The 17,270-nt window shown below is 40.7% G+C and overlaps 2 protein-coding genes across 9 annotated transcripts in view; one reads left to right on the forward strand and one right to left on the reverse strand.

Annotated features, from left to right (window-relative positions):
• Nucleotides 1-218: 218 nt before the first annotated feature.
• On the reverse strand, nt 219-3,886 carry ift22 (intraflagellar transport 22 homolog (Chlamydomonas)). Of its 3 annotated transcripts, none has more exons than XM_057857989.1 (5): nt 3,531-3,886; nt 3,292-3,404; nt 3,082-3,168; nt 2,802-3,004; nt 219-2,724 (listed from the first exon to the last, which is right to left on the reverse strand). In XM_057857989.1, the coding sequence occupies exons 1-5, from the start codon at nt 3,567-3,569 to the stop codon at nt 2,576-2,578; spliced, it is 591 nt and encodes a 196-aa protein (XP_057713972.1). In that variant the 5' UTR covers nt 3,570-3,886; the 3' UTR covers nt 219-2,575. The 3 variants fall into 3 exon arrangements, with proteins under 3 accessions (XP_057713972.1, XP_057713973.1, XP_057713974.1); XM_057857990.1 differs by having other exon boundaries at nt 3,292-3,374; nt 3,531-3,871; XM_057857991.1 differs by having other exon boundaries at nt 3,292-3,374; nt 3,740-3,793.
• The window catches only part of LOC130930195 (golgin subfamily A member 6-like protein 25), a 39,985-nt gene continuing 25,606 nt past the window's right edge, over nt 2,892-17,270 (forward strand). For 2 of the 6 annotated variants that reach the window (XM_057857971.1, XM_057857975.1), the window contains exons 1-10: nt 3,917-4,026; nt 4,368-4,536; nt 4,618-4,738; nt 4,805-4,936; nt 5,002-5,076; nt 5,197-5,268; nt 9,962-10,078; nt 10,160-10,345; nt 10,413-10,522; nt 14,002-16,207. In XM_057857971.1, coding sequence (XP_057713954.1) covers nt 4,373-4,536; nt 4,618-4,738; nt 4,805-4,936; nt 5,002-5,076; nt 5,197-5,268; nt 9,962-10,078; nt 10,160-10,345; nt 10,413-10,522; nt 14,002-16,207 — 3,183 coding nt within the window. In that variant the 5' untranslated portion in view covers nt 3,917-4,026; nt 4,368-4,372. Of the gene's footprint in view, nt 3,204-3,259; nt 3,384-3,916; nt 4,027-4,367; nt 4,537-4,617; nt 4,739-4,804; nt 4,937-5,001; nt 5,077-5,196; nt 5,269-9,961; nt 10,079-10,159; nt 10,346-10,412; nt 10,523-14,001; nt 16,208-17,270 lie in introns of those variants that run through there. The other 4 variants (XM_057857972.1, XM_057857976.1, XM_057857974.1 and 1 more) reach the window with 4 other exon arrangements.

The raw sequence follows: 17,270 nt of genomic DNA on the forward strand, positions 1-17,270 counted from the left end.
GCCAAAATTTGACCTTTATGTCTTCATTAAATGATAAATCTTTTTTCAGTGAAACATATATTTTTGTACATTCAACATCATTTGGGAGGGTCTTAGCTTTCATATGAGCCATTTCTGCAACCAATTGAATAATTAAAAGTCAGGTTATTAGCAATTGTTTCTACAAAATGGATAAGCGACAAGACTTTTGTCAGGGACTACATATATATATTGTCATTTGGGGGGTTGGGGGGGGGGGGTAACTAAATCTTCGACTGGGGCATCTAGTTACCCATGGCCGACCCTGGTTGCAGTGTGCACAGATTGGGAATAAAGTAAATAAGTGACTTCCAGATAGTAGTGATGTAGTGGTAATATAACCGAGCACAACAGTGCGTATATGACAATTTACAGTACTCATACAAGGCCGGCGAGGCCAAATCCCGTGCGTTCGCTCCGGTGTTAACCCTTTGTACTGACTCCATTTTGAACGGTTTAAAGAAGGCTCACCGAAAACATGTTGACAATTAATTCGTCGACAATGGTCAAAGAACAAGGCAAAACAGACGACTGAGAGGCAATGTTAGATCCAAGGTCCGCAAAACAACGGATACATCGGAATGTCCCCGAGAAGCGACCCTTGTTCACTAAAAGTTCAGTCTTTTGAAAGCTGCGATGGAGTGGGCTGGGCGGAAGGCGTGCCTGGGTGTTGTCTTGGGATCCTTGCTCTGTGGCAGGTTTGATCGGTCAGGTTCGTGCGTCATCCTTTGTGGCTGGGACGTGGTTGCCACGGCAACCGACGCATGTCTTGACGTCGAGGGCGCGGCGCTATGAACATGTTGTCCCGGCAGGACAGGAGCGTCCTGACCTCACCGGAGAACTGATGACGTTTTTTTCTTTGCTTATCAGGCGAGGGCTGATTAGCCAATCAACTTTACTGTGTCAAATGGCATGTAGTAACATCTCCCTAACTGCTTTACTATAATGAATGTGTTAGACTAATGGAGACAGTTATATGGTGTCTGCGAGAAAGGTACCTATTCCCTTCAAACCTCTCTAGAATTATTTCTTGTGTTAAGAATATATATGCTTAGAGCTAATGGGTCACTGAAAGAGAAAGACCAGACTGGAGGAATAACATAATTACTGAAACTGAATAAATAAGTGTTTGAAATGCAGAAATTTATAAACGAGGTTAAAACTCGACCTTGTTTCTTACACTAAACTAAATGATGCCTGCGAGGCAGATTGCTGGCTCATTTTATGTAAGCGGGAGTGTGTCATGTGTATGTGTGTATCAGTGTTGTTTTTGGCAGCCCTTTTAATTTTTGTCTTAGTCTTTTGGACAATAATACTTATAGTCTTACTCATATTTTAGTCGTTCCACAATGTTTTTGTCTTCGTTTAGTTTTAGTCGGCAAAATCTCATACAAATATTTTCTCGTTTTAGTTGACGGTCTCAAAATGTTGTCGTCTGGAAAATTAAAATTATGCTGTCCTCACTCCGAAGCGTCTACTTTTTCCAAAGCTAGACAGCAAGTGAACGACGCCTGAATAATCAGACTTCTACCTTTTTTTATCTGATTTATTAATAGAATGGCCTCAAACCATTGTCCTCTTTAGACCGTCGTAAAACTACAAAAAAACTACACAAGCAACTGCATTAGCAACAACGTTAGCTTAGCATGCTAGACAAGTTCACTAAACATAAACAAAAAGCGTCTCATACAAAAAGTATAACATTTCCAGTTTAACATAATATGTACATTTGTTACAACATCCATACTTACGGACAAATCTTGTCCAAGGATCATATAAGCACAACATTACAACATAGGCTTCAGCCTGAGACGTCGCGCAGCCATATTGAATTGGCAAGAAAACAACAAAAACCATGTCGCAAAGCGACCACAAGAGTCCGCTGTTGGACAGCACAAAAAACCCATCTGCAAAATTTACCAAAAGGCAGAATAAAAATTGAGTTTTAGTCCAAAAATTAATAAAAGGTTTCCAACAATTTTGAAAGAACACAAAGACGAGCACATATGGAAGCGTCTACAAAAGGGGTGTCCAAACTATTCCACATAGGGCTGCAGTGGGTGCTGGGTTTCATTCCAACAAAACAAGACGACACCTTTTCCCCAATCTGGTGTCTTACAAGCGTAATCAGTTGCTTGCACTCAGGTGCTGCTTGTTTTAGAAGGACGTAATTGGTTAAACTGTCTGTGCTCGATTGGTAGGAACAAAAACCAGCACCTACAGCGCCCCTTGAGGACGGGTTTGGACACCCCTGGTCTACAACGACAACGCCAACTTTGTGATGATACCACACACTCAGTCGGAAAAGCAGTACATTATTTTCAATTAAACCTACCAATAAGGCATGAAGTGTATGTGAAAAAACAAAAAACAAAAATTCAGTTGTCCGGGTGTTTAACAACCGCTAGACTTACTGACCAGAAAATCCAAAAATGCTACATGGCAAAATCCATTTTGCCACATGGCAAATACCACTTTTGGTTCTCGCTGTCTCTCCATTTTGGTTAGATCGTCATATCGTACAGCACTACCTGCACATATTTTAAAGGTCTTGCCGCTACGTGATGATGGACATCTCCTCTTGCTCCCGGCTTTCCGAAAGTGTATTTACAACTTTTCCCAAGTATCTGCAGAAAGCTCTCCTCAGGTCCTCAGGCTCTTCCTCCATTTCAGAATGGATAAGTGTAAATCTGTTTAGCTGCGAAGCTAGATTTAAAAAAAAAAAAAAAAAAAAAAAGTAAAGTGTAGTTCATTTATCACATTAAAGAGCTTTAAAATATCACCTAAAGAAAGTCGGCCTTCCTCCATTGCGCTGCCAGGTTTATGATGCGCAATGAGTAGACACTGGCTGTCCTGCAAGCTTTGTGAGGCAATGAACATCGAATGCCAGGTCTCGATTTCTTTCAATTGACTGGGAATGTCGGGATTAAAAACAATGACAACACCGCTGCAGTCCTTCATGAGGGCAGGCCAGCATGACTCAAACCTGGAGGATGAAGAAGATAAAAATGCATCTCAATGGCGAAAATAAAGTGGGGAAAAATGAGCTTTGATCAAACAAACTTGAAGTCGCCGGAGCAGTCCCAGAGCTCAACCTCACATGATTTCACGTCACCACAGCCATCCAGTTGTGATTCATATTCTAGTATCCTGCAAGCAATCCCCCAAAAATACATAATGACAAGGTGACACTGGATTCTTGTTTACTAGCATGTCAGCATGAATGCAATCTTTTTTTGTGTGTGATTTCCAGGATTGTCTGGTGGATCGTACCTGACTGCTTGAGTTGGTCTGTATTCACCTCCCACATTTTCTGTTGCGTCCGAGAGAAAATTTGCTAGGACGGTTTTCCCACTCTGAAATAGGTATGTATTACGACTAAACAACTGTGAGAAGAACAGTAAACATCGAACAGTGTTGAATTGTCAATTCGTCTTAACTTAACACGTGTTTGAACCTTAATGCTATGTTAAAATACTACACTTTTACATGATGTGTCCATATTTACTCACCTCATTTGGACCGATTAGTAGTATTTTAGCTTTGAACATCGTAGTGATAAGGCTTTAGCGATGTTAGCTGTCAAGCTAACTCAGCGATAAACCATGAATGCACGTTAGCTTGGGCAAGTCAGTCGTCAGTTCGTGTTATACTCCAATATGTTGATTTACAGGGGTATTTTAAAAGCGGTTGGGTAATATATATAGAGTTAAAAACGTACTCATAAATCTTGGTGAGGTCGTTTGTTAGCGAAGTTTACAGCTATAAACTTCCGTTTAGTTTCTATGGTTGCAGCCAATGGCCATCTTCCTTTTAGTTCATTGGCTGTTACCGGATTTAATCACCGGAAAACCCGCCTACTTTACCTTCAATATAGCGAATCGATGGCAAGATAACATTGTGACGTCAAGATAGTCTACGAAACTAGCCAATCATCATAAAATCACTGAGATTGAGCGAGTGGGCGGGTGTTATGGGGTGTTCGTCGGACGAAACAAAACCAAATCAGTGAGTAATGTTTTTTTTTTTAACAAATTAAAAACATATTGAATCTTCCGTTTGTAATTGACCCGGCGCTGTCGCTTAAATGTGTGTGCTTTTAGTCCTGTGCGAGATAGAAACGAAATTATAAACGTCATAAAGAGGGCGTTTGTGCCACGCTTCCCTGACAACGCACCTTGACAACAAATGCTAAATCAAGCAAAAATAAAAAAAAAAACGTATATGCATATATTATTTGATATATAGCTTATATGGCGCCGAAGGACGCTAAACTATAACTCATGGATGTAATTAAAATGCTATTTAGTATGTTAGGAACGTCTCTAATATTATTGCACCAATGACAGGTATTATGTGTCCTGAGGATGAACGGCAGAGTCAACCTCTTGGCTGCAGCTCCTCAGCCAAGCTGGGTCTGACTCTGACTTGTGGGGATCTGGATGGCTCTCATGAAGTCTCAAAGACCATCTGGACCAGCACTGGACTTAACATAACCCCTCAAGTTGAAATCCATTGGTAAAGACAGCACGTGTACTCAAACGGCTCAAACAGCACAAAAAAATGAGTAATTCTGCTCACTGTTGTATCACCGCGCAGTCCATGTAATGTTGACGACAACGACAAAGGGTTTGGATCGTTCGTGAAGAGACTGATGGATGCTGAAGGCGCCATCGTCGTTGCAGCGGCGCAGCTCGTGTCGTTCCAAGACGCTGTGAAGGTAGGTCTTAACTCAAGTCGTGTGTAGAATATCACGAACCACTCATTTTTCCACTTCTGTTCAAAGGATGCAAAATGGTTTGCAACCAACAGACAGCGTATGGTTAAGCAGAAAGGAGTCTTGCTACAGAGAATGGAGGTCTTTCGCAATGTTAACCAGGTTGTGCGAGAAAGGCTGAACCAGCTTATGGATGAGGAGGTTGGTTGTCATACATGTGATCTTAAGCCTTGAATGGAAAGTCTGAGTGTTTTCCTTTTAACCAGACTGATCGGATTGATGCAAGCACCAAGATTGATGCTTTGCTGACTAAGCTTCTGCAAATGGAACGTGAAAATGAGGTGTGTTACGTGAATAATGCACAATTACTTACTTGCTTACTTTAAACTATTACAAACACACTTAGTTTAGGTGTAACGACCTAGTGTATAATAACCACTGAACTAATTATTATTCTTCAGCTCCTAAAAGGTGACCTTGGTGTAACAGAAAGACGAGCAGAGGAGCTCATGTATCTGCAGCAAAAAGAGCAGGCGAGTATATGTGACATGTTAGTCAAGTCTTCACCAGAAGATTTCAGATTTTCACATAGAGCAAATTGTGATAGTCAACTTGATTGTTGGGCAGGGTGAAAGTGGGCCTGAACGGTCAGGAACGCAGTTCCGGTATGAGATTCAGGGCCAGAACGCAGTTCCGGTATAAGATTCAGGGCCGGAATGCTGTTCCGGTACACGGTGCTTTGATTCCGAACATATGACGACAACTGTCAAAACGTTATGTAAAAAAAAAAAAAAAAAAATGCTTAGCTGTCACACATGTATTTCATACCCAAGAAGAAAACAATCTACCAAGTATTAACAAAAATCATAATAAAGTGCTTGTGTAGCGTAATCCGTTTTCACCAATTTTTATTAATTATTTTATTCCATGGACGGCATGGAGGTTTCCCCAGCTGCTGCAGTTATGAGTCTGACGATGATGAGTCACGTCAATGTGCGAATGCACGCAGCAAAGCAAAAGCCTGGACTCATTTATGTGTTCAATTGGCTGACATACTGACATGTGATCAGCAGAGGTAGTTACAGTGCCTTGCAAAAGTATTCGGCCCCCTTGAATCAACCTTTCGCCACATTTCAGGCTTCAAACATAAAGATATGAAATTTAATTTTTTTGTCAAGAATCAACAACAAGTGGGACACAATCGTGAAGTGGAACAACATTTATTGGATAATTTAAACTTTTTTAACAAATAAAAAACTGAAAAGTGGGGCGTGCAATATTATTCGGCCCCTTTACTTTCAGTGCAGCAAACTCACTCCAGAAGTTCAGTGAGGATCTCTGAATGATCCAATGTTGTCCTAAATGACCGATGATGATAAATAGAATCCACCTGTGTGTAATCAAGTCTCCGTATAAATGCACCTGCTCTGTGATAGTCTCAGGGTTCTGTTTAAAGTGCAGAGAGCATTATGAAAACCAAGGAACACACCAGGCAGGTCCGAGATACTGTTGTGGAGAAGTTTAAAGCCGGATTTGGATACAAAAAGATTTCCCAAGCTTTAAACATCTCAAGGAGCACTATGCAAGCCATCATATTGAAATGGAAGGAGCATCAGACCACTGCAAATCTACCAAGACCCGGCCGTCCTTCCAAACTTTCTTCTCAAACAAGGAGAAAACTGAGATGCAGCCAAGAGGCCCATGATCACTCTGGATAAACTGCAGAGATCTACAGCTGAGGTGGGAGAGTCTGTCCATAGGACAACAATCAGTCGTACACTGCACAAATCTGGCCTTTATGGAAGAGTGGCAAGAAGAAAGCCATTTCTCAAAGATATCCATAAAAAGTCTCGTTTAAAGTTTGCCACAAGCCACCTGGGAGACACACCAAACATGTGGAAGAAGGTGCTCTGGTCAGATGAAACCAAAATTGAACTTTTTGGCCACAATGCAAAACGATATGTTTGGCGTAAAAGCAACACAGCTCATCACCCTGAACACACCATCCCCACTGTCAAACATGGTGGTGGCAGCATCATGGTTTGGGCCTGCTTTTCTTCAGCAGGGACAGGGAAGATGGTTAAAATTGACGGGAAGATGGATGCAGCCAAATACAGGAACATTCTGGAAGAAAACCTGTTGGTATCTGCACAAGACCTGAGACTGGGACGGAGATTTATCTTCCAACAGGACAATGATCCAAAACATAAAGCCAAATCTACAATGGAATGGTTAAAAAATAAACGTATCCAGGTGTTAGAATGGCCAAGTCAAAGTCCAGACCTGAATCCAATCGAGAATCTGTGGAAAGAGCTGAAGACTGCTGTTCACAAACACTCTCCATCCAACCTCACTGAGCTCGAGCTGTTTTGCAAGGAAGAATGGGCAAGAATGTCAGTCTCTTGATGTGCAAAACTGATAGAAACATACCCCAAGCGACTTGCAGCCGTAATTGGAGCAAAAGGTGGCGCTACAAAGTATTAACGCAAGGGGGCCGAATAATATTGCACGCCCCACTTTTCAGTTTTTTATTTGTTAAAAAAGTTTAAATTATCCAATAAATTTTGTTCCACTTCACGATTGTGTCCCACTTGTTGTTGATTCTTGACAAAAAATTTAAATTTTACATCTTTATGTTTGAAGCCTGAAATGTGACGAAAGGTTGCAAGGTTCAAGGGGGCCGAATACTTTTGAAGGCACTGTAGCTCTGATTGGTTGTAATGTGGATGTTTTCTGGAACAGCAAAAAAAAAAATTGAATTGATGCGACAAAAAAAGGGCAATGCAACGTAAAATGGATCAAATCTTTTAGAGCAACGAAGGAGTTGAAGAGGCTTATTTATCAGATTTAGTTTTATTTGCTCTGATGGAGAGGTGCAGAACATCTTAGCCGTCAGTGTACACTTTGGACATACAGTACTGTGCAAAAGTTTTAGGCAGGACACCTGCCTAAAACTTTTGCACAGTACTATATATATATATATTTAAATGTTTTTTTTTTCATAACCAAAAATAGGCACTTGCCCGAAACCTTTCTTGAATGACGTAGGCTATTTATTCATTTCCTTATGATTTAAAAGTAAATGTTTACATTCACTTCAATTTTAAGATACATCCTATGTTCTTAAGTACCATAATTTTCGCACTATAAGGCGTACCAGACTATAAGCCGCCACCCACCAAATGTGACACGAAAATGGCATTTGTTCATAGATAAGCCGCATTGGACTATAAGCCGCAGCTGTCCTCACTGTATTATGGGATATTTACACCAAACGATATTAACCGGTAATGCTTTATTTGACAGCGGCATCATACGACTGTCATAAGACCAAATGAACCACCATGACAATTTGAGCCAATTGGTTGCAAAGCTTGCTTCAAGAAGCTTCATTTGGCCATCAGTGCTCCTTTGGGGGAGAGTCAACCTCTTCTGCCACCTGCTGTCAACACTGTTGTCGTCCAACATGCCTCCTAGCATGCATTGCAGCGCTCCAGATGTAAATAACAATCAAAATTCATGGTCTGTGCTAAATATTTCTTCAGTTACTGTTCCAGTTGTTTCATTTATTATGTTATTTTGTAAGGTTTTATTTGACATTGGCACCATAAGACTGTCATTAGACAATCATAACTATGATATGACACTGTCATAAGCATTAATGAACGCTTATAACAGATGTCATTAGTGTTATTCGGCAAATTATCTCACTTTTGAATGGATGTAAAAGATCCAAACTGGACATAAATGGCGTTCATGACAATTTGCCGGATGACACTTCACAATGTCATAAGCATTCAGTAATGCCCATGATAGTGTCATGTCATAAATATGACCGTCCTATGACAGTCTTATGACATCACTGTCAAATAAAGTGTTACGAAATACCATAACAAGCAATGAATAAAACAACTACAACAGTAACAATAAATAATTAGCACAGAACATGAATTTTGATTGTTATTCTCATCTGTAGCGCTGCAATGCATGCTAGGAGGCATGTGTTGCCTATTAACCCAAATAAGCCGCACTGGACTATAAGCCGCAGGATTTAAAATGAAGGGAAAAAGTAGCGGCTTATAGTCCGAAAATTACGGTAGTTAAAATTGAGATTTGGCATTTAGTATGTGAGGAAATGAGGGAAAATAAAAAATACGAGATGGAGGTTGGGGTTATTGCTGTTTTATTGTGCAAATCATTGAAAAAATACAATTTTGAATGTAAATCAGTTTTTGTATGCGTTATAGAAGTAACTGTGCCCCACACACATAAAAATGAAATGAATAAATACTTAAAATTTCTGGCTCTGTGGCGACCTTCACGTTGGAGAGTTCCGGCAAGAAATTCTAGCCACTTTCACCCTGTTGTTAGGATAAGGGGCTCACTCTATTCTTTTTTTTTAACATGTCCGTTTCAAGCTGCTTGACACAGAGAATGGGAATCAGAGTGTCCTGTTGGTCTGAACGATTTTAATGTATCACATAGGACTATGACATACTCCCATTGTGATTATTCAGTGTGTTTTGTTTATTAAGAGAAAGCAGCAAACTTGGACGGGGTTATGGGGGACAGAAAAAAAGGAGAGAGATACTGATGTAAATAAACCAATCAATTGTGATAAAACAACAAAATTGCAATAACTGCATTAACCGTCAAAGTGAGAAATAACTAACTCTAGTCATGAAACAAATCTGAATAAGGAAAAACATTGCAATAAAATAATGCAAACTGGTTAAACTTGAGAGTAGCTGAGATCTGTCATGACTGAACATTACTCCTCAAGTTCAGCGTTCGCTTCAATGATATCTGGCGCCATCCAGCGTCGTGAATGGGTATAATGTCTACACCGCGAATATAAGACAACCCCCACTTTTTTAGTCTTATTTCAATGCAAAAAACACCATTTTATATTCGGACCAATACGTTTAAAAAAAAAAAAAAAAATCTTGAATTTTACGGGCAGAGTTAAACTAGAAGGGTGACAATATATCGAAAAGGTGACACAGTGATCCCTCGTTTTTCTCAGTTAATGGAGACCAGAACCCGCTGCGACAAGTGAAAAACCACGAAGTAGTGCCGTCATTGGCTATTGCCTAGCATCTTCATGGCATCCAGCTGGTTCAGAGGCGTAAAATCGTTATCGTGAGCCTTTTATTGCAAATCATGAGGTAACCAGAGGTTCCCACCCCTTGTTAAAAGGGCAATTTTATTCCCCAATGACTGCAGGAAAACATCAAAAGTGCTCTGAACATAGCAAAGTCTGCAGAGGGCACCCGAGCCCGTATACAGGGCCAGCTACGCAACAAGGAGGCAGAAAACAATCGACTGACTGTACAAGTGCGGGTAAGCCACCCCTGAATCAGCCCTGCTGTCAAATGAGTGCGCCCTAAATACGTCATGTTCTAACACATTCTCCTTGTCTAGACTCTAGATCGAACCGTGACTCAACAAAAGGCCGAGGTAGACGACTTGAAATCATTCCTGGCCGCTCTGACGGAGCAGACCTCGCAGGAAAAGGAGGCCCTCAAGAAGGCCTCGAGGGCGCACAAGCAAAAAGCCGAGCGATTGGAGGCCGCCGTCAACAAGTGCTCCAGCGAGCTAAAGGAAAAGGTGCGACCAGAATCCATCGATTTGATTTATTGTCAGAGATATCGAGAAACTTTTTGTCCCAATTCAGGAGACCCTGCTGTCAACACTACAAGAAAACAAAGAATCATGGAAGCTGGAGAAGGAGCAGCTTACTCAGGAAAATTCCAAACTAAAAGCTCAAGTGGAGTTCCTGCAGAAGTAGGTTGTCTACAAATGTGTACATTTCAGGCACAGATTCCTATTAATGTTAAATGGGACATGAATGCTTTGATTTTACAGTGGTCTTTTCAGGGTTTAAAAATGCTTGAATTTTGCGTCAAGTCCTTGTATTATTTCTAAGGACCCCGTCAAGCAGTATAAATGATTAAATGAAGGATCATCCAATAAATTTGCTTCATCGCTGCTACATGCTCGTTCTGAAGTTGCTTTCCCTGGATGCACCGCATTGCATCGAGTACAGTGCATTTGAGTGCGTGAGTGATTAATTAAATTAAATGAACAGTATACAAATAAAGAAGTATTTAAATGCATACATGTGCATTTTCTGTGGTTTAGTACAATGCTTTTATTGTCCGACCAGTTCCTCTTTTTGTCACATTTTTTTTCGCAACTTCCACACTTTGCCGGTCACTGTTTAATCCGACTAGCAGCTGCCACACTCGGCTTCGTTGCCGCTAGGACTCGGCCTACTTACCTGACTCTTGATCGATTCCCCTTGTTACACAAGAAACAGCCACTTTTCTTATTTCAAGAAGTAGGAGATATTGTAATAGCCTTTTAAAGAGCTTTACTAGTTTCAGCGAGAACGGAATCGGGTTTGTTGATGTTGTGAACGGCAGTTCCACACAAACGTACATTGGGATATCATTTAGCTTAGCAATTGGAGGTGTGAGAGAAATGTTTTGAGTGTCCGAAACTTCAGGAAAGTACATTTATTGAGGTTTCCTCGACCGTGATGTTTTGTCTTCATCCACCAAACAGCATGCTATCACTACTCAGTACTTTTAACGCATGCAAGCAATGACAGTGTACATTTTCAAATTATTTAATTTGAGATGGACAGTTAAATTTAACAGACTTTAATGTGATGTGACACAATATAAACAAACAATTTCCATCTATTGTCGGTAGGTTACAATACAATACAACTGAGAGTGCTATGGCTGCCTGCTAGGCAACAAAATAGTATAACTAAACATCCTGTTCCTGCCTCCTCCACATCCCTGGGGTTATCAAGCCCTCAAACAGTGACGCGCCCAGATTTTTTGACACCAAAGTCATTTACACTCACCAGCCACTGTATTAGGTACACCCTGCTAGTAACGGGTTGGACCCCCTTTTGCCTTCAGAACTGTCTCAATTCTTCGTGGCATAGATTCAACAAGGTGCTGGAAGCATTCCTCAGAGAGTTTGGTCCATATTGACATGATGGTATCACACAGTTGGTGCAGATTTGTCGGCTGCACATCCATGATGCGAATCTCCCGTTCCACCACATCCCAAAGATGCTCTATTGGATTAAGATCTGGTGACTGTGGAGGCCATTTGAGTGCAGTGAACTCATTGTCATATTCAAGAACCCAGCCTGAGATGATTCCGGCGTTATGACGTGGCGCAATATCCTGCTGAAAGTAGCCATCAGAAGTTGGGTAAATTGTGGACATAAAGGGATGGACATGGTCAGCAACAATACTCAGGTAGGCTGTGGCATTCCAACGATGCTCAATTGGTACCAAGGGGCCCAAAGAGTGCCAAGAAAATATTCGCAACACCATTACACCACCACCACCAGCCTGAACCGTTGATACAAGGCAGGATGGATCCATGTTTTCATGTTTTTGACGCCAAATTCTGACCCTACCATCCAAATGACGCAGCAGAAACCGAGACTCATCAGACCAGGCAACGTTTTTCCAATCTTCTATTGTCCAATTTCGATGAGCTTGGGCAAATTGTAGCCTCAGTTTCCTGTTCTTAGCTGAAATGAGTGGCACCCGGCGTGGTCTTCTGCCGCTGTAGCCCATCTGCCTCAAAGTTTGACGTACTGTGCGTTCAGAGATGCTCTTCTGCCTACCTTGGTTGTAACGGGTGGTTATTTGAGTCACTGTTGCCTTTGTATCAGCTCGAACCAGTCTGGCCATTCTCATCTGACCTCTGGCATCAACAAGGCATTTCCGCCAACAGAACTGCCATTCACTGGATATTTTTTTCGTTTTCGGACCATTCTCTGTAAACCCTAGAGATGGTTGTGTGTGAAAATCCCAGTAGAGCAGCAGTTTCTGAAATACTCAGACCAGCCCTTCTGGCACCAACAACCATGCCACGTTCATAGTCACTCAAATCACCTTTTTCCCCATACTGATGCTCGGTTTGAATTGCAGGAGATTGTCTTAAACCCTGTCTACATGCCTAAATGCACTAAGTTGCCGCCATGTGATTGGCTGATTAGAAATTAAGTGTTAACGAGCAGTTGGACAGGTGTACCTGATAAAGTGGCCGGTGAGTGTATAACATCAGTAAAATCCTGTTTTTGAGCAAGCTCACGCTCAATGAAGAGCATGGCTAGGTTGTTAAGACTGCCCTGTGATATGGTGGGGCGTCGGTAGTTTTTTATTATTTTCATTTGACTGAAGGCTCACTCTCCTCCAGCCACAGTCACTGGCAAAGACAAGAATATGCGTAGCAGTGTGCAGAGATCAACATAAATACTTTGTAGACCCATGCCATAGATGGCATTAAGCAGGTCTCGCTGTCCCAGGTCCAGGTCAAATGTTGCAGTTAGGGCTGTCAAAATTATCGCGTTAACGGGCGGTAATTAATTTTTTAATTAATCGCGTTAAAATATTTGACGCAATTAACGCACATGCCCCGCACAAACAGATTAAAATGACAGCACAGTGCCATTGGCCACTTGTTACTTGTGTTTTTTGGAGTCTTGTCGCCCTCTGCTGGCGCTTGGGTGCAACTGATTTTATGGGTTTAAGCATTGTGTAATTATTGACATCAACAATGGCGAGCTACTAGTTTTTTTTTAATTGAAAATTTTACAAATTTTATTAAAACGAAAACATTAAGAGGGGTTTTAATATAAAATTTCTATAACTTGTACTAGCATTTATCTTTTAAGAACTACTTTCTTTCTTTCTATCCATGAATCGCTTTAACAGAATGTTAATAATGTTAATGCCATCTTGTTGATTTATTGTTATAATAAACAAATACAGTACTTATGTACAGTATGTTGAATGTATATATTAGGGCTGTCAAACGATTAAAAATTTAATTCGAGTTAATTACAGCTTAAAAATTAATTAATCGTAATTAATCGCAATTAATCGCGATTCAAACCATCTATAAAATATGCCATATTTTTCTGTAAATTATTATTGGAATGGAAAGATAAGACACAAGATGGATATATACATTCAACATACGGTACATAAGTATTTGTTTATTATAACAATAAATCAACAAGATGGCATTAACATTATTAACATTCTGTTAAAGCAATCCATGGATAGAAAGACGAATCGGGCTTTGTTCACGGTGATCGCGAATATAAACGTTCAGTGTTAGCGGCTGTTGTTCACTTACCGATATCACCGTCCAAAGCCAACGTCCAATTCGTTTGAATACTTATAATAATGTTTCTCCTTTTATTTTTTTTATATTTAAAGGCAGTTAACTGTTATCCTGGTGAAGCGGCAGAAGGAGATGGAGCGGCAGACGACAACGGTGAAGGAGAGTGATTGGGAGAAGGAATGGGAGAGGGAATGGGAGGAAAAGATGAATGAAAGAAAAGAGGACGAGGAGGAGAAATGGGAGGAAAAGATGAGAGGAAGAAAGGAGCCAGAGGTGAAGAAACGGGAGGAAAAGATGAATGAAAGAAAAGAGGACGAGGAGGAGAAATGGGAGGAAAAGATGAGAGGAAGAAAGGAGCCAGAGGTGAAGAAACGGGAGGAAAAGATGAATGAAAGAAAAGAGGACGAGGAGGAGAAATGGGAGGAAAAGATGAGAGGAAGAAAGGAGCCAGAGGTGAAGAAACGGGAGGAAAAGAAGAATGAAAGGAAAGAGGAAGTGGATGAGAAATGGGAGGAAAAGATGAAAGAAAGAAAGGAGCAAGAGGTGAAAAAATGGGAGGAAAAAACGAGTGAAAGGAAGACACAGGAGATGAAGAAATGGGAGGAAAAGATGAATGAAAGGAAAGAGGAAGAAGAGGAAAAGTGGGAGGAAAAGATGAATGAAAGGAAGGAGCCAGAGGTGAAGAAATGGGAGGAAAAGATGAATGAAAGGGAAGAGGTGAAGAAATGGGAGGAAAAGATGCGTGAAAGGAAAGAGGAGGAGGAATGGGAGGAAAAGATGAATGAAAGAAAGGAGCCAGAGGTCAAGAAATGGGAGGAAAAGACAAACGAAAGGAAAGAGGAAGAGGAGGATAAATGGGAGGAAAAGATGCGTGAAAGGAAAGAGGAGGAGGAATGGGAGGAAAAGACGAATGAAAGAAAAGAGGAAGAGGAGGATAAATGGGAGGAAAAGTTACATGAAAGAAAGGAGCCAGAGGTGAAGAAACGGGAGGAAAAGATGAATGACAGGGAAGAGGAAGAAGAGAAATGGAAGGAAAAGAATGAAAGAAAAGAGGAAGAGGAGGATGATTGGGAGGAAAATATACATGAAAGAAAGGAGCCAGAGGTGAAGAAACGGGAGGAAAAGATGAAGCAAAGGAAAGAGGAAGAAGAGAAATGGAAGGAAAAGAATGAAAGAAAGGAGCCAGAGGTGAAGAAATGGGAGGATAGGATGAATGAAAGGAGAGAGGAAGAGGAGAGATGGAAGGAAAAGAATGAAAGAAAGGAGCCAGAGGTGAAGAAATGGGAGAAGATGAATGAAAGAAAAGAGGAAGAAGAGAAATGGAAGGAAAAGATGAGTGAAAGAAAGGAGCCAGAGGTGAGAAAATTGGTGAATGAAAGAAAAGAGGAAGAAGAGGAGAAATGGAAGGAAAAGATGAGTGAAAGAAAGGAGCCAGAGGTGAGGAAATGGGAGGAAAAAATGAATGAAAGGAAAGAGGAAGAGGAGGAGAAATGGAAGGAAAAGATGAATGAAAGAAAGGAGCCAGAGGTGAAGAAATGGGAGGAAAAGATGAATGAAAGAAAGGAGCCAGAGGTGAAGAAATGGGAGAAGATGAATGAAAGAAAAGAGGAAGAAGAGGAGAAATGGAAGGAAAAGATGAGTGAAAGAAAGGAGCCAGAGGTGAGGAAATGGGAGGAAAAAATGAATGAAAGGAAAGAAGAAGAGCAGGATAGATGGGAGGAAAAGATGAATGAAAGAAAGGAGCCAGAGGTGAAGAAATGGGAGGAAAAGATGAATGAAAGAAAGGAGCCAGAGGTGAAGAAATGGGAGAAGATGAATGAAAGAAAAGAGGAAGAAGAGGAGAAATGGAAGGAAAAGATGAGTGAAAGAAAGGAGCCAGAGGTGAGGAAATGGGAGGAAAAAATGAATGAAAGGAAAGAAGAAGAGCAGGATCGATGGGAGGAAAAGATGAATGAAAGAAAGGAGCCAGAGGTGAAGAAATGGGAGGAAAAAAAGTATGAAAGAAAAGAGGAAGAGGTGAAGAAATGGGAAGAAAAGATGCATGAGAGGACGCAAGAGGAGAAAGAGCAGGACAAGGAGTTTGGAATGGAGGAAGACCAGAGGAAGGAAGAAGTGACATTTGGGGAGAGGGACAGGGGCAGATCTGCGAAGGTGATGGAAGACACCTCAGAAAGGGTGGAGTGGCAAGACCAGAAGGAGGAGAAGTATGAGACCAACGCGCGACTCAATGATATGACCAGGCAGCTCGAGAGACTCCGAGTGGAAAAGGAACAGTACAGCGCCAGTAACGCCACGCTCAAGGTAAAACTCTGATACTTCTTGGGTACACCTTGTAAATCGAAAGGAAAGATGGGCAAACGTTTGAGCTCTAAAGCAACACTTGAAATTTAAACGGATGTGCCAGGCTGTTCGTAGATGACGTAAAACAAACAAAAAAATACCAGTATGGCTGATTACGATTGCTATAAAACTAGAAACTACATTTTTTACCACTACTCCAGATTAATCTATCATTAGCGGAAAACACTCAGGTGACTCGAAGTTCCACTCTGAGACCCTCAATTTGGCCAAATTTCAAAATTGTCCGATATGCATGTGTGATACATCATTGGAAAGCTTAAAATCTCACTTTTCTGGGGGAAGAAAGATTTTGGAAAGGAGTGCATTTAAAAAAAAAAAAAAGTTTTTTAAACAGCAAAACCCTATCTGGAGGTGAGAGCAGAATTACAGACGCCATAACTTTTGACGAGATACCATCGCGTACTTACCTTGTTTCAATCCAAAAACTCCATGTTGCATGTATCACTGAGTGTCAAGACACAGCTGTGAATGGCCACAGCTGGATTATTTGGGGATTATATGGGTGAAACATAGTAATATAAGTAGGGTCACGATGCAGAAATCGCAGACATCAAGGAGGGGTCGAGATTTTCTTTTTCATATATTTACCCTTTTAAACTTTTTTTTTTTTTCAAATTTTCTTTGTTTGGATTGATTGTTTATCATCTAACATATCGGGGAAAACGCAACAGTAACAAAAAAATACAATTTAGTGCTAGTTATGAGGTAGATATCCATGACTTTTTTACAGACGCCATTTTTTTCATTGTGACGTAATTTGTTTAAACAAGGGCTGTCAAACGATTAATATTTTTAATTGAGTTAATCACAGCTTAAAAATGAATGAATGAATAATTAATCGCAATTCAAACCTTCTATAAAATATGCCATATTTTTCTGTAAATTATTGTTGGAATGGAAAGATAAGACACAAGACGGAAATACACATTCGACATACTGTACATAAGTACTGTATTTGTTTATTATAACAATAAATCAACAAGATGGCTTTAACATTGACATT

The sequence above is a fragment of the Corythoichthys intestinalis genome, chromosome 14 (genome assembly GCF_030265065.1).
Source record: "Corythoichthys intestinalis isolate RoL2023-P3 chromosome 14, ASM3026506v1, whole genome shotgun sequence".
NCBI lineage: Eukaryota > Metazoa > Chordata > Actinopteri > Syngnathiformes > Syngnathidae > Corythoichthys > Corythoichthys intestinalis.